Source organism: Ambystoma mexicanum, chromosome 4p, assembly GCF_040938575.1.
Source record: "Ambystoma mexicanum isolate Mex_15411 chromosome 4p, UKY_AmexF1_1, whole genome shotgun sequence".
Lineage (NCBI taxonomy): Eukaryota > Metazoa > Chordata > Amphibia > Caudata > Ambystomatidae > Ambystoma > Ambystoma mexicanum.
In genome coordinates, this window is record NC_090927.1 from 54,451,754 (window position 1) to 54,476,356 (window position 24,603).

Sequence of the window (24,603 nt, forward strand, 5' to 3'; positions counted from 1 at the left end):
GCGTCTTTGTGCTGCTGCCGCCCTGCAACATGGAGTAGGCACCATGTATGTGCCCACTGACTTGACTCTTGCATCTGTGTGCTGCTGCCGCCCTGCAACATGGGGTAGGCACCATGTATTTGCCCATTGCTGGACTTTCACGTCTTTGTGCTGCTGCCGCCCTGCAACATGGAGTAGGCACCATGGATGTGCCCACTGACTTGACTCTTGCATCTGTGTGCTGCTGCCGCCCTGCAACATGGTGTAGGCACCATGTATGTGCCCACTGACTTGACTCTTGCATCTGTGTGCTGCTGCCGCCCTGCAACATGGTGTAGGCACCATGTATGTGCCCACTGACTTGACTCTTGCATCTGTGTGCTGCTGCCGCCCTGCAACATGGGGTAGGCACCATGTATTTGCCCACTGACTTGACTCTTGCATCTGTGTGCTGCTGCCGCCCTGCAGCATGGGGTAGGCACCATGTATGTGCCCACTGACTTGACTCTTGCATCTGTGTGCTGCTGCCGCCCTGCAGCATGGGGTAGGCACCATGTATGTGCCCACTGACTTGACTCTTGCATCTGTGTGCTGCTGCCGCCCTGCAGCATGGGGTAGGCACCACGTATGTGCCCACTGACTTGACTCTTGCATCTGTGTGCTGCTGCCGCCCTGCAGCGTGGGGTCAGGCTCAATGGATGTGCCCACTGACTTGACTCTTGCATCTGTGTGCTGCTGCCGCCCTGCAACCTGGGGTCAGGCTCAATGGATGTGCCCACTGACTTGACTCTTGCATCTGTGTGCTGCTGCCGCCCTGCAGCATGGGGTAGGCACCATGTATGTGCCCACTGCCTTGACTCTTGCGTCTGTGTGCTGCTGCCGCCCTGCAGCATGGGGTAGGCACCATGTATGTGCCCACTGCCTTGACTCTTGCGTCTGTGTGCTGCTGCCGCCCTGCAGCATGGGGTAGGCACCATGTATGTGCCCACTGCCTTGACTCTTGCGTCTGTGTGCTGCTGCCGCCCTGCAACATGGGGTAGGCACCATGTATGTGCCCACTGCCTTGACTCTTGCGTCTGTGTGCTGCTGCCGCCCTGCAGCATGGGGTAGGCACCATGTATGTGCCCACTGACTTGACTCTTGCGTCTGTGTGCTGCTGCCGCCCTGCAGCATGGGGTAGGCACCATGTATGTGCCCAGTGACTTGACTCTTGCGTCTGTGTGCTGCTGCCGCCCTGCAGCATGGGGTAGGCACCATGTATGTGCCCACTGACTTGACTCTTGCGTCTGTGTGCTGCTGCCGCCCTGCAGCATGGGGTAGGCACCATGCATTTGCCCATTGCTGGACTTTCGCGCATGTGTGCTGCTGCCGCCCTGCAGCATGGGGTAGGCACCATGTATGTGCCCACTGACTTGACTCTTGCATCTGTGTGCTGCTGCCGCCCTGCAGCATGGGGTAGGCACCATGTATGTGCCCACTGACTTGACTCTTGCATCTGTGTGCTGCTGCCGCCCTGCAGCATGGGGTCAGGCTCAATGGATGTGCCCACTGACTTGACTCTTGCATCTGTGTGCTGCTGCCGCCCTGCAGCATGGGGTAGCCACCATGTATGTGCCCACTGCCTTGACTCTTGCATCTGTGTGCTGCTGCCGCCCTGCAGCATGGGGTAGGCACCATGTATGTGCCCACTGCCTTGACTCTTGCATCTGTGTGCTGCTGCCGCCCTGCAAAATGGAGTAGGCACCATGTATGTGCCCACTGCCTTGACTCTTGCGTCTGTGTGCTGCTGCCGCCCTGCAGCATGGGGTAGGCACCATGTATGTGCCCACTGACTTGACTCTTGCGTCTGTGTGCTGCTGCCGCCCTGCAGCATGGGGTAGGCACCATGTATGTGCCCAGTGACTTGACTCTTGCGTCTGTGTGCTGCTGCCGCCCTGCAGCATGGGGTAGGCACCATGCATTTGCCCATTGCTGGACTTTCGCGTCTGTGTGCTGCTGCCGCCCTGCAGCATGGGGTAGGCACCATGTATGTGCCCACTGACTTGACTCTTGCATCTGTGTGCTGCTGCCGCCCTGCAGCATGGGGTAGGCACCATGTATGTGCCCACTGACTTGACTCTTGCATCTGTGTGCTGCTGCCGCCCTGCAGCATGGGGTCAGGCTCAATGGATGTGCCCACTGACTTGACTCTTGCATCTGTGTGCTGCTGCCACCCTGCAACCTGGGGTCAGGCTCAATGGATGTGCCCACTGACTTGACTCTTGCATCTGTGTGCTGCTGCCGCCCTGCAGCATGGGGTAGGCACCATGTATTTGCCCACTGCCTTGACTCTTGCATCTGTGTGCTGCTGCCGCCCTGCAGCATGGGGTAGGCACCATGTATGTGCCCACTGCCTTGACTCTTGCATCTGTGTGCTGCTGCCGCCCTGCAGCATGGGGTAGGCACCATGTATGTGCCCACTGCCTTGACTCTTGCATCTGTGTGCTGCTGCCGCCCTGCAACATGGAGTAGGCACCATGTATGTGCCCACTGCCTTGACAATTGCATCTGTGTGCTGCTGCCGCCCTGCAGCATGGGGTAGGCACCATGTATGTGCCCACTGACTTGACTCTTGCGTCTGTGTGCTGCTGCCGCCCTGCAGCATGGGGTAGGCACCATGTATGTGCCCACTGACTTGACTCTTGCGTCTGTGTGCTGCTGCCGCCCTGCAGCATGGGGTAGGCACCATGTATGTGCCCAGTGACTTGACTCTTGCGTCTGTGTGCTGCTGCCGCCCTGCAGCATGGGGTAGGCACCATGTATGTGCCCACTGCCTTGACTATTGCGTCTGTGGGCTGCTGCCGCCCTGCAGCATGGGGTAGGCACCATGTATGTGCCCACTGCCTTGACTCTTGCGTCTGTGTGCTGCTGCCGCCCTGCAGCATGGGGTAGGCACCATGTATGTGCCCACTGACTTGACTCTTGCGTCTGTGTGCTGCTGCCGCCCTGCAGCATGGGGTAGGCACCATGTATGTGCCCACTGACTTGACTCTTGCATCTGTGTGCTGCTGCCGCCCTGCAACATGGAGTAGGCACCATGTATGTGCCCACTGCCTTGACTCTTGCATCTGTGTGCTGCTGCCGCCCTGCAACATGGGGTAGGCACCATGTATTTGCCCATTGCTGGACTTTCGCGTCTTTGTGCTGCTGCCGCCCTGCAGCATGGGGTAGGCACCATGTATTTGCCCACTGACTTGACTCTTGCATCTGTGTGCTGCTGCCGCCCTGCAGCATGGGGTAGGCACCATGTATGTGCCCACTGACTTGACTCTTGCATCTGTGTGCCTCTGCCGCCCTGCAGCATGGGGTAGGCACCATGTATGTGCCCACTGACTTGACTCTTGCATCTGTGTGCCGCTGCCGCCCTGCAGCATGGGGTAGGCACCATGTATGTGCCCACTGCCTTGACTCTTGCATCTGTGTGCCGCTGCCGCCCTGCAGCATGGGGTAGGCACCATGTATGTGCCCACTGCCTTGACTCTTGCATCTGTGTGCTGCTGCCGCCCTGCAACATGGGGTAGGCACCATGTATGTGCCCACTGCCTTGACTCTTGCGTCTGTGTGCTGCTGCCGCCCTGCAACATGGAGTAGGCACCATGTATGTGCCCACTGCCTTGACTCTTGCGTCTGTGTGCTGCTGCCGCCCTGCAGCATGGGGTAGGCACCATGTATGTGCCCACTGACTTGACTCTTGCGTCTGTGTGCTGCTGCCGCCCTGCAGCATGGGGTAGGCACCATGTATGTGCCCAGTGACTTGACTCTTGCGTCTGTGTGCTGTTGCCGCCCTGCAGCATGGGGTAGGCACCATGTATGTGCCCACTGACTTGACTCTTGCGTCTGTGTGCTGCTGCCGCCCTGCAGCATGGGGTAGGCACCATGCATTTGCCCATTGCTGGACTTTCGCGCATGTGCGCTGCTGCCGCCCTGCAGCATGGGGTAGGCACCATGTATGTGCCCACTGACTTGACTCTTGCATCTGTGTTCTGCTGCCGCCCTGCAGCATGGGGTAGGCACCATGTATGTGCCCACTGACTTGACTCTTGCATCTGTGTGCTGCTGCCGCCCTGCAGCATGGGGTCAGGCTCAATGGATGTGCCCACTGACTTGACTCTTGCATCTGTGTGCTGCTGCCGCCCTGCAGCATGGGGTAGGCACCATGTATGTGCCCACTGCCTTGACTCTTGCATCTGTGTGCTGCTGCCGCCCTGCAGCATGGGGTAGGCACCATGTATGTGCCCACTGCCTTGACTCTTGCATATGTGTGCTGCTGCCGCCCTGCAGCATGGGGTAGGCACCATGTATGTGCCCACTGCCTTGACTCTTGCGTCTGTGTGCTGCTGCCGCCCTGCAACATGGAGTAGGCACCATGTATGTGCCCACTGCCTTGACTCTTGCGTCTGTGTGCTGCTGCCGCCCTGCAGCATGGGGTAGGCACCATGTATGTGCCCACTGACTTGATTCTTGCGTCTGTGTGCTGCTGCCGCCCTGCAGCATGGGGTAGGCACCATGTATGTGCCCAGTGACTTGACTCTTGCGTCTGTGTGCTGCTGCCGCCCTGCAGCATGGGGTAGGCACCATGCATTTGCCCATTGCTGGACTTTCGCGTCTGTGTGCTGCTGCCGCCCTGCAGCATGGGGTAGGCACCATGTATGTGCCCACTGACTTGACTCTTGCATCTGTGTGCTGCTGCCGCCCTGCAGCATGGGGTAGGCACCATGTATGTGCCCACTGACTTGACTCTTGCATCTGTGTGCTGCTGCCGCCCTGCAGCATGGGGTCAGGCTCAATGGATGTGCCCACTGACTTGACTCTTGCATCTGTGTGCTGCTGCCACCCTGCAACCTGGGGTCAGGCTCAATGGATGTGCCCACTGACTTGACTCTTGCATCTGTGTGCTGCTGCCGCCCTGCAGCATGGGGTAGGCACCATGTATGTGCCCACTGCCTTGACTCTTGCATCTGTGTGCTGCTGCCGCCCTGCAGCATGGGGTAGGCACCATGTATGTGCCCACTGCCTTGACTCTTGCATCTGTGTGCTGCTGCCGCCCTGCAACATGGAGTAGGAACCATGTATGTGCTCACTGCCTTGACAATTGCATCTGTGTGCTGCTGCCGCCCTGCAGCATGGGGTAGGCACCATGTATGTGCCCACTGACTTGACTCTTGCGTCTGTGTGCTGCTGCCGCCCTGCAGCATGGGGTAGGCACCATGTATGTGCCCACTGACTTGACTCTTGCGTCTGTGTGCTGCTGCCGCCCTGCAGCATGGGGTAGGCACCATGTATGTGCCCAGTGACTTGACTCTTGCGTCTGTGTGCTGCTGCCGCCCTGCAGCATGGGGTAGGCACCATGTATGTGCCCAGTGACTTGACTCTTGCGTCTGTGTGCTGCTGCCGCCCTGCAGCATGGGGTAGGCACCATGTATGTGCCCACTGCCTTGACTCTTGCGTCTGTGTGCTGCTGCCGCCCTGCAGCATGGGGTAGGCACCATGTATGTGCCCACTGACTTGACTCTTGCATCTGTGTGCTGCTGCCGCCCTGCAGCATGGGGTAGGCACCATGCATTTGCCCATTGCTGGACTTTCGCATCTGTGTGCTGCTGTCGCCCTGCAACCTGGGGTCAGGCTCAATGGATGTGATCGCCTGCACTTTGCTTCTGCACTTTGCGCATGATTTTTCACCTTTGCATATTCCACGTTGTTGTACCTCACCTATTACGCTTCCTTTTCTGTAACTCGAAGCACTGAAACCCATCTTTTAAGTTTAAGCGCCTAGATACCTCAGGGTTTTGCGTGCTATACAAATAAACAAACAAAGGCTTAAGAGGTCCACAAAGCACCATTTGACCGGCTGTCGCTAGCACCCAAATCCCCGCCCGCATTAGCATTGGGGCTGATCAACTCCCGTTCTTCTAAACATTTTAGCCATCGAGGGCCATCAACATTTGAGGTTGCCACCTGAAAAAAACGGTCCTCACACAAATGGTCTAAGCCTCCCTCAGACAGCAAGTTTGAATTTAGATCGCCAATCAATGCTAAGAGCCCCACTCCTCCAGAATCAGCGATATTTGGTCAGGAAATTGGTCCAAGGGGTTTCTCTTTGGATTCCAATGCACATTAAAAGGGAAGAGGTCAGTTGTCCTGGACCCATCCTTAATGGCGAACCCATTAGCCCATACATATTAGGGTACGGCTCCTTCCGATTCCAACGCAGGGAGTTCCTGACCGCGTTCAGGAGACGCCCGGAAGGACGAGTGGGCATACGAACCAAGGGTTTCCAAGAGGGGACCAGCGACTGAGATAACACCTTGGTAGACCTTGGAGAAATAGGTCAGCCATAGACTGATAACCCACCCGAGGAGAGGGAGCTTTAAGACACGTGAACTGGGCATCTGGGCGAGGGGGCCATTTGCAGTAAAGAGACACCAGGGTGGGGCTCAGAAACCAGCCACCATTCTTTTGTGTGGGCAGGGCCCTAGTTGTACCTTTGTCGCATTTAGCATTTTATTTTGCAGTGGTAGGGACAGAACTCCGGTTTTGCATAGGTTTATACACAGAACACTTTTTTGTTTTGGTAAGACATCCTAAAGAGCACCCTTTTAGGTGTTTTCTTTCCAGAGTAGGGCACAGAAACCTATGCGTAGGGGCAGCTTAGGCTTTACGCATTCCAATAAAGAACCATTCAGTCCCAATGCCACCCTGCCCGTCTCCTGATTCTGACTTACCACAGTTTGCAGAGAAGAAAGGAAAGCACTGCTTGTGACTTGGCATCTCTCTCCGGCAAAGCCCCAGAAGAACACCCTGGCTTGGGATTACCATCAGGCGTCATACCTGGACTCTGCTTGAGTCCCCTGCCGCTGGGGTCCCTGGAAGGGGCAGGACTGCTCCTCCAGAACCAGGCAAAAGACTTTTCTGATGTTGTACTTTTGGGATATGCTGGAGTTTTACAGTCTCAATCAAATGATAAATAAAAACAGGCTGTAGCAAAGCCAAGAGTTTGGGCTTTTGTGTAGCCATGGTGATAGGTGTTTGCCAGGCACTGTCATAATGGCATGACCTGGCCATATGATGGCAAAAGCTGGAAAACAGTCTGAGTATTGGGCACATGTTGTCAGTTCTTACAATCCAAATGGCTGGCTTTGCCAATGCTTGTTTTTAACAGAATTTCAGTGCAAATAACAGGTATAAGGAAACATATATTGCTTATAAATTAAGTGGCTGAAGTCACACTTGTTAAGACTTTTTATTACAGCAGAAGCTCATTTACAGCGGCAGGTAAGACAATAACTCTCAGACGACTGCTTAGAAATAACAGCGGCAGGCCCTATAAAGCATATATTTCGATGCCATTGGTTGTTAGAGCTAGCACTAATAGATCCCGGTAGGTGGTGCTTTTGGAGAGGAGTGATAAGTAGTGGGCAGGAAGGGGTCAAAAGGATTACCATGGCCATGGGTGATCAATGTTTGAGTAAATACCCAACAACCCCCACATGCTCTCTATTGAGGAATGCTATCACAGCCTCAGGGCACGTGTAGTGGGGGTGTGGATACTGTGCAACCCTGCATTGAGGGACGGCCACTTTTCCCTTATTCTAGTCAAACAATGGCCCTTGCCCCACCTGTGATTGTTCTATGTCACTGACAGTCATGTGTGAACGAATTGCATGTATGACGCTATACACAGATGGGCATGCAAGCAGCATCTGCACGTGCCTGGCTCCTGGGGTGGACTCTCTGAAGAGAGGGGTGCCGTGTAGGGGTGGGGTCTCTGGATCCTATTGGGAACGCACCCTTCCTTTTGCACTACTGACAGGAAATATTTAAGGAAGCAAATGCAAAATTCTACCTACCACTTCTGTTCAGAATTCCTTTGTCAGCTCTTGCGCTTCTGCTTCGCCAGAATCGCTGAACTTATTTCCCAGCAGTCTGTTGGTGAGAAAGGTAAAAGAGTGAAATAAAAAGTAACCCTATAGTGCCACCCTAGCGTGCACCCTGGGGCTCTGGCTCACTTTAACCAAGGGTAGACTTACAAAGGAGGCAGCCATCTGAGCACAATCTGTAATGACACCTGAACCTATGTTTAAAAGTTGCCACCAGACTATATACACTGTTCACTTCTCATCCATCAATCCATCATTTCATAACAGTTCCATCTTTTCTTTAGTACAGCTGCCCACCTCTCCGGCTACCTATAGGTGGCACTGTTGAGTTCGTGGCTTTGTTACACTCATTCACCCAAGCACAATCACTAATGTTGGCTTTACTTGACCATGCACTCCACTTGACCATCAAGCAGTCCACCATCATTCCCATAACCACTGTCATTTTCCAACCTCACACCAAGGTGGACCACTCAAATACTATTTCATGTCCCTTCTTGATGTTCATGGCGATATGATGACCAACTGCTGATGCCTCAGTGAGGGATTGGGAAGCGTATATTGCCTTAGCGTCCCTCACCCTGGTGGGTTGGAATCGTTCAACATCGTTCGATAATTAGGTCTCACCATCCTAGAGTTTCTACATTTCTTTGTTCGTGCATTTGTTATGAAGATTATCTCATAATATATGGACAGAGCTGTGGGCTAAGGGGCGCTCCTTTTAGTTTGTTTGCTCGAAAGCACGCCTCTCCCTCCGTAGTCCCACCGCCAACATGTGATGTCTGCCGTGTTGCATGTGTGCACCTTTGGTGTGACATCACTACATTAGTCCTCCCTTTCAATAAAACAAAGTCGGCTAGTCCAGTACATAGTCTTTGTACATCTCCAGAACTCTGCTCTCTCCCAGTACATAGTCTTTGTACATCTCCAGAACTCTGCTCTCTCCCAGTACATAGTCTTTGTACATCTCCAGAACTCTGCTCTCTCCCAGTACATAGTCTTTGTACATCTCCAGAACTCTGCTCTCTCCCAGTACATAGTCTTTGTACATCTCCAGAACTCTGCTCTCTCCCAGTACATAGTCTTTGTACATCTGTAGAACTCTGCTCTCTCCCAGTACATAGTCTTTGTACATCTGCAGAACTCTGCTCTCTCCCAGTACATAGTCTTTGTACATCTCCAGAACTCTGCTCTCTCCCAGTACATAGTCTTTGTACATCTCCAGAACTCTGCTCTCTCCCAGTACATAGTCTTTGTACATCTCCAGAACTCTGCTCTCTCCCACTACATAGTCTTTGTACATCTCCAGAACTCTGCTCTCTCGAGTAGGTCTCCTAGGACTTGGTCTACTTGCAGTTGTTTTCTTTTGGTTCAGCCTTGAGATGACTCTTGTCTACTGTCTTTCTTCTCCAGATACACTTAGGCTGATGATGTCTTCCATTTCTCTGATCTCAATTGGCTCTGGGTTCTCTACTCTCGTCCCTTAGACCGTCTCTGCCGTGCTCATTGTCTCTCTGGGCACCCTGCTCCTCTGGACTTTGCTGTTCCATTTCCTTCCATCAGAAATGTCCTCTTATCTTTCTCATTCAGATGGGAGTACTACAGCGGTAATAGTTCACTCTGTCTTTGTCTGAAAGTTTCACTTTGATCCTATCTCCTCTTTGCAATCTTTGTGCCCTCATGGAAATTAACTTGTTGTGAACTTATTTTCCTATCCACCGGAATCCATGTACTCTTTTTATGATTTTTACTTTGCTAGTTTCTCGATCCATGAGTCAAGGCATGTGACAGTTTGGTGTCGGCCTGTATTATCCTCATTGTGTAGAAGGCAGGCACTCCTGTCACACTCTTCGGACAGGTTCTGTGAGCAGGTATTCCCATGAAAACGTTTTCCTCACAGCCGATAACACTGCATTACGCTGCTTGTAGTATTCCTTTTATATAGCAGTTCATTCTTTCCACTTGCCCGTTCCTATAGGGGTGATAAAGCATGGTCTTTTTCTGCTTCCTCACTTCTTTCCAGGTAGCTTCTCATCTCTTTGGATGGAAATTGAACACCATTGTCTGCCAGTGGAACAGAAGGGCTGTAGAAGTCAGATTATTTCATTGTTAAAAGAGTGCGGGTGACGAGGATGAGCAAGCAGGGTTCCTCTTTGTCTAGGATACATTAGGGCATCATCAATAACTTAGATGGTGGCGATCCCTGTGCTGCATTGTGGTCATAGACCTGATTGGTAGTCATGTACGAGATTGTGCCGAATTATCCTTTTGCGCAACTGGGTGGGGACTGTCTTCTCAATCCCTCTGCAGAAGAAAGGTTGATGCTTGTTGGTGCGATATCTGACCAGGACATCAAGAGCTAATGTTGGTTTCTAGAGCAAGAGAAGGGATGCAACGATGATGTTGAGAAGGGGTGTGAGTGCTTCACCTTTGATGACCTTCACAATCAATAAGCTGAGAATGTCATCTTTATAGCTGGTCGGGTTGAGGGCTGCAGGAGTGTTGCTCAGGCCTATTAGGTCCTATAATTGCTGTGAATTCAGTGCATCGTTATATGTTACAGCATGGTAAGGGTGGGATGTCTGTGGTGTATTTGGGGCTGTCAGTGTGTTGACTTATCTTGTTTGTGAAGGAGTTGATGGTGTTGCATTTGTCAGTGGATTGTGGCACTGTGGGGATCTGGCAGTGGGTATATGCAATGCTGCAAAAGGTGGACGATTGCTCATCTTTTCTTGGATACTTCAATGATGGTTGTTGTGCAGTGGTTTATTTGGCTGTGTTCATGGGTATCCTGCATACATGCTTGCTGTCAATGAGGTCCTTTGGGCGCCAAAATGTGTAGGGGTTATGTTCGTCGAGTTGAAGTTTCAGTGGTGCGTGGGTGTTGATGGTCTCAGTTAGGGTGGCAGAGAGGTGGCGAATACCAGGTTGAGTGTGGTATATTTGTTGTTGGTTGGTTCTGTGACAAGTTGCTTGATGTCCATGGTGCTGAGCAGGGGTGGACGAAATGGCATAATTTCTTTCTGTGGGAAGATTGGGGGATTCCAGGTAAAATGTGCTCAATCTGCCAACTTCGCCTGTAGAGCGGAATTGACAGTTAGTGGCCTTTTCCCGGCCAACATTTTTTAAAAAAAATGTTTTTTTGGGAAAACAAAATGTTGGGAAGTTTGCACCCTTAAATTTAGTTTTTCCCCAGATTTCGTTTTTTATTTGTATATCGGACAAGAAAAAAAAAATTCAGGGAAAAATGCAATTTCCGCACCAAACAAAAACTCCAAAAGATGTGGCAGAAAAGGTAGAAAATTGCCCAGCTGGTGGAACGGAATTTCTGGCGAATTCCACCAATTCCGTTTTTCCGATGGTAATTTTGTCCACCCCTTGTGTTGAGCACTTCTAGTAAGGTCTCCTTGGTTTTCTCTGTGAGTTCTCAGTGGAAGATGTTAGTTGTGTTGTTCATGGATATCTGATTTTATCAAGGATGCCCTTGGGTGGTCGGTAGATCAGGTGTAAGGTGCTATCGAAAAGGGAAGCAGCAAGCTCCGTGTATGCAGGTGTGGTGTGCATGTCCATGTGGTCTTGAGGATAGTAGTGAGCCCTATGCCATTCTTCCCTTTGCGGCAGTTGTTTTGGATCCTGTGACCTATGAGGAAATCCAGGATGTGTGTGGTGGTAGGGATGAGCCATGTCTCTGAGTGAGTCTAGGTTGTGAGTGGTGATGAGGATATGACACATTTTTTATTTTTTATTACGAGTATATAATCACTGAAGTGATTTTTACAAGATGAACACAGAAAAGGAAAAAAAAATAAAAATAAAAAATAAAAAACTTCAATTGTTTCTGAAGAGAAAACTTCACAAAAGTATTTTTGTCCAAAGTCAAAGCATAAAGTCAATGCAGAAGTCAGAGCTTGAAGAAGGAGAAGTGTGAAGATTGAAAGTGAGGGCAAGGGTAGAGGCGCCAGATGAGATCGTTTCCTACCATCTTGGCAAAGTGGACCGACCCTCCCGCCACCAAGAGGTGTCACCCCTTGAGCCTGCCTTCACGTGGGACCACACTGCTGAGTCTCCGAAGCTGATTATATGAAGATTTGATCCAGAATTTTCGTGACTGCTATAGACCAAGATGGTCTTAAACCTCCTATCGGACGCTCCCACCAAAGTGCTTCATCCATCAGGTAAGCATTCTTTAAGTGATGCAGTATATACGACGTTCTGAATTTGTCTGTTCCTGGGCACATTAATAAAAGGTGCCGTACTGTTTCGCTTTGTTCGATGTCATTGCAAAAGCGGCAGGTATTAGATGGAGAGAGGCCTCTTATGTGCAGTATTTCGTTCGTCGGTAACAAATTCAGCCTCGCACGTAGAAGAGTGTTCCAGGTTTTTCTACTAGGATGTTTTAACAGAAAAGGTTGAACTTCATTCAATTTTCTGCATGTTGGAGGTAGATGGCTAGTCAGTTTGCACTCAGATGCTTTTTCCAATGTGTTGATCCAATCCGTTTCCTCCATACGGGTTTTGTTTTTTTTTTTTTGAAAATATGTTTTTATTGACATTTTGTAGGTTATTATTGCAGACATTGCACCAAAAAACAAAATTACATTTATAGAAAGCGTACCCACCAATAACCCTTTTATCCCCCCCACCCCCGTAGCCGTTTAATCAAAGTAGACTCTTGATTGAACACTTTGGAACACACTGCACAGTCCCAGAGCACAGGTGATGGGCACATTTTGCACACTTGTCCTTGGGCTCAACCTATTAGGACCCCCTTGTGGGGGGGAGAAAGCATGTACCAGTTAATGGGTGCCTTTGGAGTCCCCGACTTTACAGTTTCACAATGTCCAAAGGACAGAACCAGGTCCACCGTGAAGACTGGGCCCCTTATGCACTGCGCTCGTATCTTTCAAAAAATGGAAGCCAGAGTTCTCCGATGTTGGTTTTAGACTCATCAAGAACGTGCGTAAGGAACTCCATGTCATAAATCGCTCGGACCTTGGTGACCCATTCCTTTTCCTGTGGCATGTTTGGGTTTTTCCATTTTTGGGCCAGGCAACACCTGGCCGCCACGAGCATGACCTGGAGCATGTGGCCCTGAGTGTCCTCCTGGTCGTCCCCAACCTCAATCCCAAAGAGGAGTAACCAGGGGCAAAGGGGTCTGTCTATCCCATCAACTCCCCTGATCCAGGATAGGACCTTGCCCCAATACATCTGTACCCTGGGGCATGACCACCACATATGTATGTAGTCTCCAGTTGTGTTTCGACATTTCCAGCAGTGTGGGTCATAGCCTGGGAGCATTCTGGATATTCTCTGGGGGATAGTGCCACCTATGTAGGACCTTTAATGCCTGGTGTCTGTATTGGAGGGACGTAGTTGAGCGATGGGCTCGGATGCACATCTTGGTCCATCTCCTATCATCTATTGCCACAACAAGGTCTCTTTCCCATTGCGTTCGTGCTGGGGGGGGGGTCCCTTGGTTTTGAAAACAAGAGGAGTCTGTACAACCGAGCTATCACCCCTTTGGAGCCCCGGGTGGAGATAATCATTTTCTCAAAATCTGTAAGGTCCCTCCTAAGAGTGTCCCCCCCATGAGGGTTCCGAAAGGACTCCCTTAAGCTGAAGGTAGCGGAATGGCGACAGCCTACCCAGACCCAGAGCCTCCTCGAGATCAGGAAGGGGCATGAAGGATCCCCCCACCCATAGATGGCCGGCCCTAACTAGGCCCGCCTCGTACCAACTCTGGTATGCTGCTGGTTCTGCTATTTTGGCCAGGAATGGTGGCGCCCAGATGCAACTCAGCAGGGAGGGCCAGGTCGTGAGCCACCTGAGGTAGCTCCCCTCCTTCCAGATCGACCAGAGAACCCCCAACACTGGGTGTTCGTGTACCCTCCTGGGAATGCGTGTTCCTGGGACCCATAACTGCTCGTCGATCGTGACTGGGGCGAGAAGTCTATTGTCCAGGACCACCCACTGCTTCTCCGTCCCAGGATTAAAATGGTCAACCAGAATCCTTAGCTGGGATGCCCTGTAATATGCATCGAAATCGGGAAACCCCACCCCTCCATCCTCCTTCGGTCTTGTCAAGACATCGTAGGAGATTCTGTGTTTCTTTCCCGCCCAGAGGAATCGAAGCAATACCCGCTTCATTGAGTCGAAAAAGGGCTTCGGCACTTGGGTGGGGAGCATCTGGAAGAGAAATAGGAACTTAGGGAGTATTACCATCTTAATCAGGTTGAGCCGTGCCATCCATGAAAACCCAGCCGCCGCCCACCTCTCAATATCTCTCTTGACAGCTGTCCATAGTGGGGTAAAATTGCGCGCAAAGAGGTCGCCCGGAGTGGATGGGATTTGGATTCCCAGGTACCGGAACCCCTCCCTCTGCAGTTGAAAGGGGAGACTTTCTACATATTGTACCTCCGATTCTGGCAACTGACCCCCCACGAAAGCCACAGACTTGTCTAAGTTGACCTTGTACCCAGAGAGGTTACCATAGCGCGTCAGGGCCTGCAGTACATGAGGGATCGTCTGCGATGGCTTGGTAACGTACAGGAGGACGTCATCTGCGAACAGACTAATCTTGCAATGGGAGTCGCCCAACCGGACCCCTGTGATGGTTTCATTGTTGCGTACCGAAACTGCCCAGGGTTCCATAACTAAGGCGTATATCAGGGGGGATAGTGGGCATCCTTGTCTTGTACCTCGCCCCAGGGGGAAAGACTCTGACTTTGTCCCGTTGGCCATCACCCTTGCTGTTGGGGAGGAGTACAGTGCCGCCATCCAGCCCAACCACCTCCGGCCCATCCCCACCGCAGACAAGACCTCTCCCATGAATTCCCAGCTCACCCTATCGAAGGCCTTCTCCGCGTCTAGGGACAGGAGCAGAGCTCCCTCGTCCCGGATCTCCCTTGAGTACAGCACATGGAGAGTTTTACGCATGCTGTCCGAGGCTTGTCTATTAAGTATGAAACCCGCCTGGTCAGGGTGAACCAGTCGTGGAAGGCTCTTTTCTAGGCGAGATGCCAGAATTCTAGTGAATATCTTGGCGTCAAGATTTAAGAGGGAGATGGGTCTGTAGGAGCCAAATTCCCTCAGGTCCCTTCCCGGCTTCGGGATAACCGTGATGAGGGCCTGGAGGAAGGAGGGTGGGAGCGTCTCCTCGTTTCGAATTCGGTTAAAGAGATTGGCTAGGGGCTCCACCAGCGAAGGTGAGATTTGTTTGTAAAAATCGGCTGTGTAGCCGTCTCCCCCCGGTGCCTTGCCCACCCTCAGCCTCTTGATGGCGGCCTCAACCTCGTCAACCGTTATGTCCGACTCTAGTTCCTGTAGTTCCGCCTCCGTCAAGCGGGGTGGGGGGTATTCCTCCAAGTATGCCCGCATCTCCTCTGTTGATGTTCCCCCCTGTTTTGTATACAGTTCCTTATAATAATCTGCGAAGGAGCCCACAACCTCTGCCTTGTTATTAAGCATGGAGCCCTCCCGGCCTCTGATGGGGCCAACCCTTCTCTCCAGTCGACATCCCCTGGCTCTGCGAGCCAGCAGCGTTCCCACCCCGTCTCCCCTCTCGTAGTACCTCTGTCGTGTGTATCTCAGCTTCTTAACCACCTCTCCTATGAGAACCGTGTGTAGGGCCTGTCGTTTCTCGCTCATTTCCATTAAGATGGATTCCCTGTCCGTCCCCCCCTGGTTGAGCCTACCCCGCAAGATTCCAAGGTCCGCCCGTATCCTGGCTTCGATGAGCCCTCTTTCCCGTTTACGTCTGGCTCCCTCCGCTATGAGGAGGCCGCGAAAGGTGGCCTTTGCTGCCTCCCACACCGTCGGCATGTCTGTTTCCCCATTATCATTTGTTTCGAAGTATGCCGCCATTTCGCCTCTCAGGAATTCCCTAAAGACTGGGTCTCTGAGAAGCACATCATTGCACCTCCAGTGGGTTGATCGAGGGGAGACGGGGAGAAACCAGCTCGCCACTAGGAGCTCGTGATCGGACCAGGTTATTGCCTCGACTCGTGGATCCGTGGCCACCCCGCCTCCCTCCTTAGAGGTCAGGAGCAGGTCAATTCTGGTGTATGTATAGTGTGGAGGGGAGAAAAATGTATAGCCTCCCGGTTCTGGGTGTGTCGCCCGCCAAACATCTTCCCAATAGTGTTCCCTCAGGAGATTCTGGAATGAGATATTGGCCCTCATTACGACCCTGGCGGAGAACCATGGTGCAATTTGCACCATGGTCCATGGCGCTAAGCTGCCAACTCCGCCATGGTGGTTGGCGGACTTACCGCCCCATTCCGACCTTGGCGGGGCGGTAAGTCCCCAATCCCCATTTACCCTTCCCCATTCCTATTTTTGCCCCATAGGGTATAATGGGAGTGGGGAAGGCGTTAATTACGCCACCGTAAATTACGGTGGCGTAATTAACAACAAGTCCCGTAGCGCCATGGATTGTTCCGCCTGGAAAAAGCAGGCGAAAAAAGCACCATGGCGCTACGGGAACTCGTAGTCAGGCGGAAAGGTACGCCATGCTTTACGCCGGCGTAAACCCCTTTCCGCCAGGGTCGTAATGAGGGCCATTGTCTTTAGATGTCGCCTTGGGTTCAACCCCTCGGGCCGTCCACCAGTCCAGTTTGGGGTCCATTACCAGATTGAAGTCGCCCCCAAGGATCATGGCCCCTTCCGCCCATTCATCGATTACCCCCATAATTTGGGTTAGGAACCTAATCTGGCCAGAATTGGGTGCATAGAGGGTGGCCAGCGTGATGCGTTCACCCTCATGAGTGCCCTTGATTGCCAGGAACCGCCCCCCAAAGCCCCTCTTGGTTTCAATATTGGAGAAATGGAACGTTTTATTCAGGAGGCTCCCTACCCCCTCCTTCTTTGAGCTTCTGTGGGATGCCCAATAATTGGATCCAATGTCCCTTCCCCTTATGGGTGATTCCTTGCCCTGTCTATAGTGAGTTTCTTGGAGGAAGAGTACCATTAGTTGTTGTTTGCGAAACATGTTACTCGTCAGGGATCTCTTGTTCTGGGAGTTAAGGCCCTTGACATTAAGTGTGCCTATCTTGCCCTCAACCATTGTCGTATGGGGAGGCCCCCTCTGTTTGTCCTGTGTCGCAGTGTTGCCCTGTAGTCTGTTTCCGCATTGTGAGTCCTAGTTTGATTCGGCTATTCCCCCCTCCCTTCCCCTGTGTTCCACACCCACCCTCCCCCACCCAGTCCTCCCCTCTCACCCCCTCCCCCATTCCCTTTTCCCTTTCATTGTAAGGCGTCCGTCCACGCCCCCCAACTGGTGTCGGGGTTGGTCAACGAACCACCAAGGACTCTTACCCCAGCCCCGGGTATTTCTTATATTAGGGATCCCCATCTCTTGTTTTTCCGTCTATATCGACCCCAACCATTACCTCGGTGGGGGTAGTCAGCACAGGAGCCAAAGAGCCCCCCGGCCCCCACACCCACCTCAGGGTTCAAACTCAGCCCCGCACCGGGAAAACCACAACCAAACCATTAACATTGCATCAAACTGCTTCCCGCCCTTCAACCTGGCGGGATAAAACTCGCGCCAACGTGGCGCCCGGCCTTTGCCTCATGAGGCCCGGCCCCAATTTCCAGCTCTGCCAAAGCTTAGAATACAGGAGCATCAGTAGGGATCCTCAACCCCCGAGAGAGTGGTATAGTCATGAGTTCGGGTGGTCCTCGGAGGCCGTTGATGGGTGTCTTGTTTTCTGGAATTTGCGAGTACCCTTGACCTTAGACTTGCCGCTGAGCTTTCCCGGACCGACCGGGCCCCTAGGGAGATCTTGGGTGCCACCCACTCTACCTCCAGAGGGAGCGGGCATGTCGCCAAGTGGGTCGTCTGTGGCCCTCTGGATGTCCTCCTCCGAGATCAGATGGTACTTCTCTCCTTGCCATTCAAACGATAGATAAAAGGGGTGGCCCCAGCGGTATCTGACCCCCTTCCCCTGTAGCCATCTTGTGAGGGTGCCACATTTCTTCCTCATTAGTAGGGTGAGGGCTGAGAGGTCCTGAAATATGGACACCCTAGAGTCCCCGTATTGGATGTTGCCTAGGTTCTTCGCCTTCTCTAGGATCTTGGCTTTGTCTTTGTAGTGATGCAATCGAGCCAGCACCGAGCGCGGGCCCCAGCCCCCTCCGCCCGCCCGGTGGACCCTATCAAATTTGATCTCGCCTCCAGCACTCTCACCCAGGGCAATCCTTATGATGTCCAGTACTTTGCCCTCCAGACCTTGTGTGGTCTCGCCCTCGGATTCCACCAGCCCAAAAATGCATAGGTTGTTCCTCCTTTCTCTATTTTCCATGTCGTCCACTTTAAACCGAAGTTCCTCCTCCCGCCGTTGCATTTCCTGGAATCTGACCTCCATTTGGGTCACGAGAAGTGCCGTGGAGAGCTGGTCATTTTCGACCCCCTCCATCCGGTCCTCGAGGGTGGTGACTTTGGTGGTAAGGTCCGCCAATTTGGCCCCCATGTCTGTTCTCATCCCGCGTATCTCCTCTAGGATTATCTGGATATTGTTTTGTATAGCCCCCAGGTCGGGGGGAGGGGTAGAGGTGCCCCCTGGCGCCATTTCGCCCTCAGAAGCCACAAATTGGTATTTGGCGAGGTTCTCCCTCCAGCTCATGGGAAGAGCACTCCGGTGGGCTGTGGTTGGTGTGACCTATCCAACCCACAATTTTGATCGTGGGGCGATGCAGTGTGTAGTTGACAACCCCGGAGGCGGGACGGGCAGGCACCTGGTGGACGAATGCCCCCCCGATGACGATCCTGAGCGGTGGGGGCAGCCAAGCCGAAGCTTTCGTGTGTGGAACGTGGCCCAGTCGAGAAAGTGGGGGTCCGGTGTCGATGGGGTCCTCTGGTGTGCCTCCGGTGCCCTCTCTTCCCACAGTGTGCTCATGGCGTCGTGTTCTGGTGGGGTGGACGTGAGGGGAATGGTCTGATTGACCTCTCGCCAATAGTCCGTGGTCCCTTGTATTCCTCCGTGTATCGGCCTCTCTTTGTCGTAGGTCTCACCTCTCGGGGTCCCACCTTGACAGTCACTCTGGGTTCACTTCCCTTTTCTGCGCTCTCTTTGTCATCGGGATCCGTTGGTGTATTGGGGGCTGGGGCCGCTGCAGTCCCACCTCAAGCCCCGCTTGTCCCAGATGGGGAGAGTCAAGATTGGGGGGTGGGGGGGCGCGCTCCCGCGTCGGCCCCCCGGGATTCACTGGTGCAGTAGGGGCTAGGGCCATCACGGACCCGCTTCGGGCCCCGTTCGTCCCCCAAGAGGGGGGGACAAGGCTAGAAAAAGAGGGGGGGGGCGCGCACCCGCGTCGGCCTCCCGTGTTCGTGGGGGTGTCTGGGGTCGCTGTCCCACGTCGAGCCCTGTGCGTCCTCAGGTAAGGGGGTTGAAGCCGGGGAGGGGGGCGCGCTCCCGTGTCGCCCCTCTGGATCCGTGGGTGCGCCGGGGGCGATCTCACCTCTCGCGCCGGGCCGACGCGCTGCACTGCGGGTCCGGGCTTCAGGTTGTGTCCTCGCTCGCCCGCAGGTCCCGCGTCCAGTCTCCGCCTTGGCCTCCGCACTCTCCGCGTCTGGTCCCTCCTTCTCCAGGTTTGGCGTGGCCGGCGTGGCCTACGGCCGAGCTCCACTCCAGGGTGTGGGGGGAGGGGCCGGCGGATCCCTCGGGCGGCGGAACTCGGCGAAGCCTTAACGGACGAGGGTCAGAGTTGGACCCAGCTGGGGGCCGAGGGTTCCCACAATCTCGTGGGGGGGTCTCGAGAAGGATGGGGCCCCCACACTTCTTTGCTGCCAACAATTACCCGGGGCTGGGTACGGAGCTCTCAGCTCAGGCGGCCATGTTGCCTGCGCCCCCTGGTGGCCTCCGGGTTTTGGTTTTTGTTGGATTAAACAAAAGTTCTTCCATGGAGCTGCCGCAAATTTCAAGTTGCTGTAAACAGATTGATTCCCATTTGGATAGAAATGTGCTTTTACTTTTGTTCATTTCCACCTGTACCATCACGAAAATTGATGGAGAAAAAGGATCTTTGATCTTCCGGTATAGCATGACGGACGCCCTTTTAACTGTTGACTCTAAAGATGAAAGAGAGAGTTTGCGTCTTATCAAGGCTATCGGAGTAGAAGATGGTAAATTCAGAACGGAATGCTAGAAGAGACTCTCAAGTCTGACCCACAGAGAGTTGTGGAGAGATAGCATAGCGTCGGCTACATATGTAATAGCTGGGATAACTTTGCCTCGATAGAATTTGAGTAGGGGCATCAATGAAAAGCGCCCATATTTTTTGTCCAGTATTTTTGCTTGTGAGACAAAAGATTTCATTTTTTCAAAAAGATGGCATTGCATCGCTGAATCTTTCGGTGTTGAGTCAATGAGAACTCCAAGATATTTAAATTCCGCCACTTGTTCGATTTTATTTCCAGATAAGAACCATGAGTTGATCTTCTTTTTGTGATTTTTTTCAAACACCATGATCTTTGTTTTTTGTTTATTTACTTCTAAATCATTAGCAGCTGTGTATGTGGTCAATGCAGACAACTGGCGTTGTAAACCGATTGGGGTCTGGCCGAGTTGGATAAGGTCGTCCGCGTATGAGAGTCTTGGAATCTTCTCCTTGCCCAATTCCTGGGGGAAATGCTCGTGTTGTGGTTGAGATTTCTTTATAGTCCCCGAAGTAAGAAAGAAAAAGGGCTGGAGCTACGGGACAGCCTTGTTTGACCCCTCTATCGGTTATTATAGATGATGAGAGCAGACCACTGGTGTTCAATCGCACCTGCACTGATGTGGAAGCATGAAGTGCTTTAATAGGGTTCAAGATCTCCTGAGGAGAATCCCAATTGATGAGCTTTTCCCAGAGTTTCCTGCGATTGACTAGTTCAAAGGCCTGGGTGAGGTCTATGAATGCCAGGTATAAGTTCTGATTGGTTTCACAGGCTTTTGCCTTTAGTAGACTGAGAATAAAGATGTTGATACTCCTTCCTACTCCCTTTTTGAACCCAGATTGAAGAGGGTCACATAGATAGGACACATTTTCTTTGTTGGTGCTTAATACAATGAATGTGCACGTGGCATGTATGATTTGATTGCTAGCACCTCTGGAATGAAGTAGAGGTCTCAGTCGGGGTACTGAACAGAGGGTTATGGGGTGTGCAGCATGATACAATGTGCTCTTTGTGGATTATTGATCACAGGATTTGGTTTGAAGGTAATGTGTCGATTATTTAAGAGTAATCTTCCTTACTACTACACCTCCCACCTTTTTGTAGATGGAGAGGCCCACGCCCAACTAGTGGACTGAGGATACTGGAGGTTTATTTACCACCGGCAGTAAACGGGGTGTGCAGAAAAAGAGCGGCAAGCGATTCCTGTAATGGAAGTGGGCACGTTATAAGTAAGTACTGTGGCGATGAAGAGTGGCACTAGGAGTAATGAAGATGAGCAATTGATACATCACAGGACCCTCTGAATCAACAAGGTGCAGGAGAGAGGGGAGCATCTCTGCACACAGGCTCCCAGCTGCCATGGAGGCAGGGCATTAGGTGTGCCTCACCACAGGGCGAGGTTTCTTGCCACTGTATGGAAAGCATGGTATCAAGAATAGACGCAAGTGATCACAGTTCAAGGTTGTTGATGGGAGCAAGCTACGTCCATCAAATAATAATAGGGCAGTCCTAGTGGCGTTGTGTCAAATAAAAGAGCCTGTACTAAGAAAAGCCTATTGCCAATCCTTATGCTTAATATAAAAAGAGTGCGGGATAGGGTTCACAAGAAAGAAAGAAGTGCTCACAAATGATAAGCCAGGATAGTCAGGATGTGTTAGCGGGGGTCTCCCTTCCCCACGTTTTGAGCACGGGACAAGGCGGGAGTCCCGAGCACAGCACACGCTCGAGCTTTCCCAGCATGAGACAACAGTTCCGGTTCACGTATCAGGACCTTCAGTGGTTAAGTCTCTTTTCTACAAAAGTCTGTTGTGCCCCAAGGACCTGATGGGTTTAAAAAATAACAAACAAAAGAAGTCCTGTTCCAAATGTATGTTGGGTGATGGTTTCAACATTGGGTCCCCCTCTTCCCGGGGTGCAGACCCCTCAAACAGTTCTTATCAACATCAGGATTTACAGAGGTTGTCTCTCCTGCTTCCGAGGATCTGATAGGCTCAAATAGCAAACAAAAAGTTATTTCGGCTTGCACTTGAGGTGATCATTCTTCACCCCTGCGACCCCTCTTCCGGGCATAGACCCCTCTCAAATATCAGCCCCCCTCCCGTCGGGTTCAACTATGGCTTTTCACAAATCAAACAGTTCACCCTGGACATCCCTCTACTGGGTTCCCTTTTGTCAACGCACTGTTTCTTGGGACTTTAGACTTCACCCCTTTTTATTGGCATCCCTCTGCCGGGTTCATTCTTGCCATCTCACAATTCCTTTTACTTTCTTCCAATGCAGGATTTACTTCCTTTGTGTTGTCAATGGTTTGTTGGTCAAAGACGTTGGACTGTACAGGGATTTTGATAGACCCCTGTATGACCACTTTGACCTTAGCAGCTCCCCTCGGGCCTTCTGGTATCAGTAGTTTCATTCAACGTGGGATCAACCAGTGTCTCTCGAGTGAGCACCCACATGGTGCCGACACCTCTACAGCTGGTCTTCCCTAAACAATGTACAGTCCTTTGAACGTTCCTCAATGTGCCACTTTGTGACTTTCATTCAACATAGTTTGGTTTCTTTATCGGTTCCCCTTCGACTCACCGGCTGTGATGAACCGCTTGGATGTTCACTCTATCTGGAGTCAAGGCCCGTACTACCGTAGCAGGCATCTCCCTCTGTCCTGCTTATCAGCATAGGCACTCTCTGTGTGCTATTGACATCTGCAACAACATATTCGGGCTATTGTCTGCAGTCTTATGCTTCCTTCTGCTGAGGCTTTGCGGGTATGGTCCGGAAAGGGTAAGGTCGCTTCTCTCCTTGTCACCCCTTCGGTTCTCGCTGCATTTCTCCTCCTCTTGAACTGCCATGCTTGGATAGCTCTCTTGTCCAGCGGTCTGCCTTGCTTGTACTGTGCTCTTGTGCACCACCTTTTATCCCTGTGGGAGAGAGATCAATTGCCTGACTCTGCTTGACCCTTGTGTATGGACATGTCAGGTAAACAGCTCTATAGTTAGTCTGTTGTCTTTCGTGGTGTGTGAAAGTGTTAAAGTGTTTGTGTGGAAAAATGGAAAAAGGGGGGGGTTGTTTTGAATGTATTATGTGGTAGGATGCGGAAAAGGTGATGGAAGAAGCGGGTACCGCATCTCAACCTTCGGTGTCCCACTTCCACTCCCTGAAGACCCCCATCCAGGTGATCCTCCCTCACCAGTCCACCCCCAGGAACTGCATCCAATAGTGATGGCCGTGTCCTGGCCACCTGGATGACAGATCCCCGGGGACTAGCGGGTGAGACACCTTCAGGTTTCTCACATACCCTTCCTACATGCGATGTAGCCGCATCTGTTTCACAGGAGAACCTGGAAAGAAAATCTACATTTCCCTGGTCCTTTCCTTTTCTGTGTTCCACATTGAAACAATACGGTGTAGGTCTAGAAACCATTGCATGACCCGAGGGTTGGAGTCTTTGCATGGGTGTAAAGGGGACTGGTAGGGGGTGGTCTGTACTTCTGCTCTCTATATGGTAGAGGGGAGGCACAGAGGACCCCAGCCTAGATTCTCTATTCGGTAGCTATGGTTGAGCAATCAAGGCCTAGCTTCTCAGGATGTGATGCAGGCTGGTTCCTAAGTACAGTGTAGTCCCCAAGCCCCCACAAAGGAATGTCCACACACTGTATTGGTTAGAACACAGTCTTTATATAATCAATATTCAAGGTTATGTACACTTATCATAATAACTCACTTTGTACTTAGGAAAATCAACAATGGCAAATATATACAATTCTAAAGTGGTACCACCCTTTGTATTAGATCTCATTAAAGTGCATCAACAATACTGCAACAATGTCACACAGATCAATAGAGTGAAACCAGCAATAGAGAGAGGAGAGAAAATAAGATGGTTGAGCAATAGGCAGAATACTGGCCCCTACCACTAGACACAGTTCTGTGTGGAGATCCCCCCACCTGGGCAACCTGTAAAATAAAGATATAGCACTAGCCCAGTCCATATATTGTTCTGCAAGTCTTATTCCCTCCTATAATGTTTTTACCCCCCCAATGTACCTGGTGGAGTCGAGTTATTCGAAGAGGCGTCGACAGATCCTTCTTGAGCGACCCCCTTTCAAGCGGGAGTCACGGATCGTCGAGAGGCATCGAGGAGCGTCGAGGAACTCGGCGTTCGGCGTCGGGGAATCGACGGCCCTTCTTGAATGCCTTCCCTTTCAAGCGGGAGACACGGGGCGTCGAACGTCCGACAACAAACAGAGTAGAACGGCGTCGATGAGGCGGCAGCTTCGATCCAAGCGGTGCTCGTCGACGACGGAGCGTCGGCGTCCTGCAAGGCACCTCGATGACAATTGTTCTGGACCGCAAAGATTGTGGAGACGGGGCCCAGCAAGGGCGTCGAGTCGTTCGAGTCTTTGTGGTCTTCGGGTGGCGGGAAACCCACCGGTAGGTTTCTCCTCGGCGCGTTGGTCGTCCTCGACTTTCTCCGGCCGGATAAAGCGGTCGACGGTGCGGACGAGGGAGTCCTTCGATTCAAATGTTCTTAGACAAGGAGCGGACGGCTCC

At 52.1% G+C, this 24,603-nt stretch overlaps 1 protein-coding gene across 2 annotated transcripts in view; it reads right to left on the minus strand.

The window, feature by feature from the left end:
* LOC138452986 (NACHT, LRR and PYD domains-containing protein 3-like) overlaps positions 1-24,603 on the minus strand; it is a 412,210-nt gene that overhangs the window by 14,650 nt on the left and 372,957 nt on the right. Inside the window, exon 12 of one of the 2 annotated variants that reach the window (XM_069605365.1) lies at positions 7,866-7,941. The exons of the other annotated variant lie outside the window; for it this stretch is intronic. Within the exon in view, the coding sequence (XP_069461466.1) occupies positions 7,875-7,941 (67 nt within the window). The 3' untranslated portion in view covers positions 7,866-7,874. The remainder of the gene's footprint in view (positions 1-7,865; positions 7,942-24,603) is intronic. 2 annotated transcript variants of the gene reach the window in all.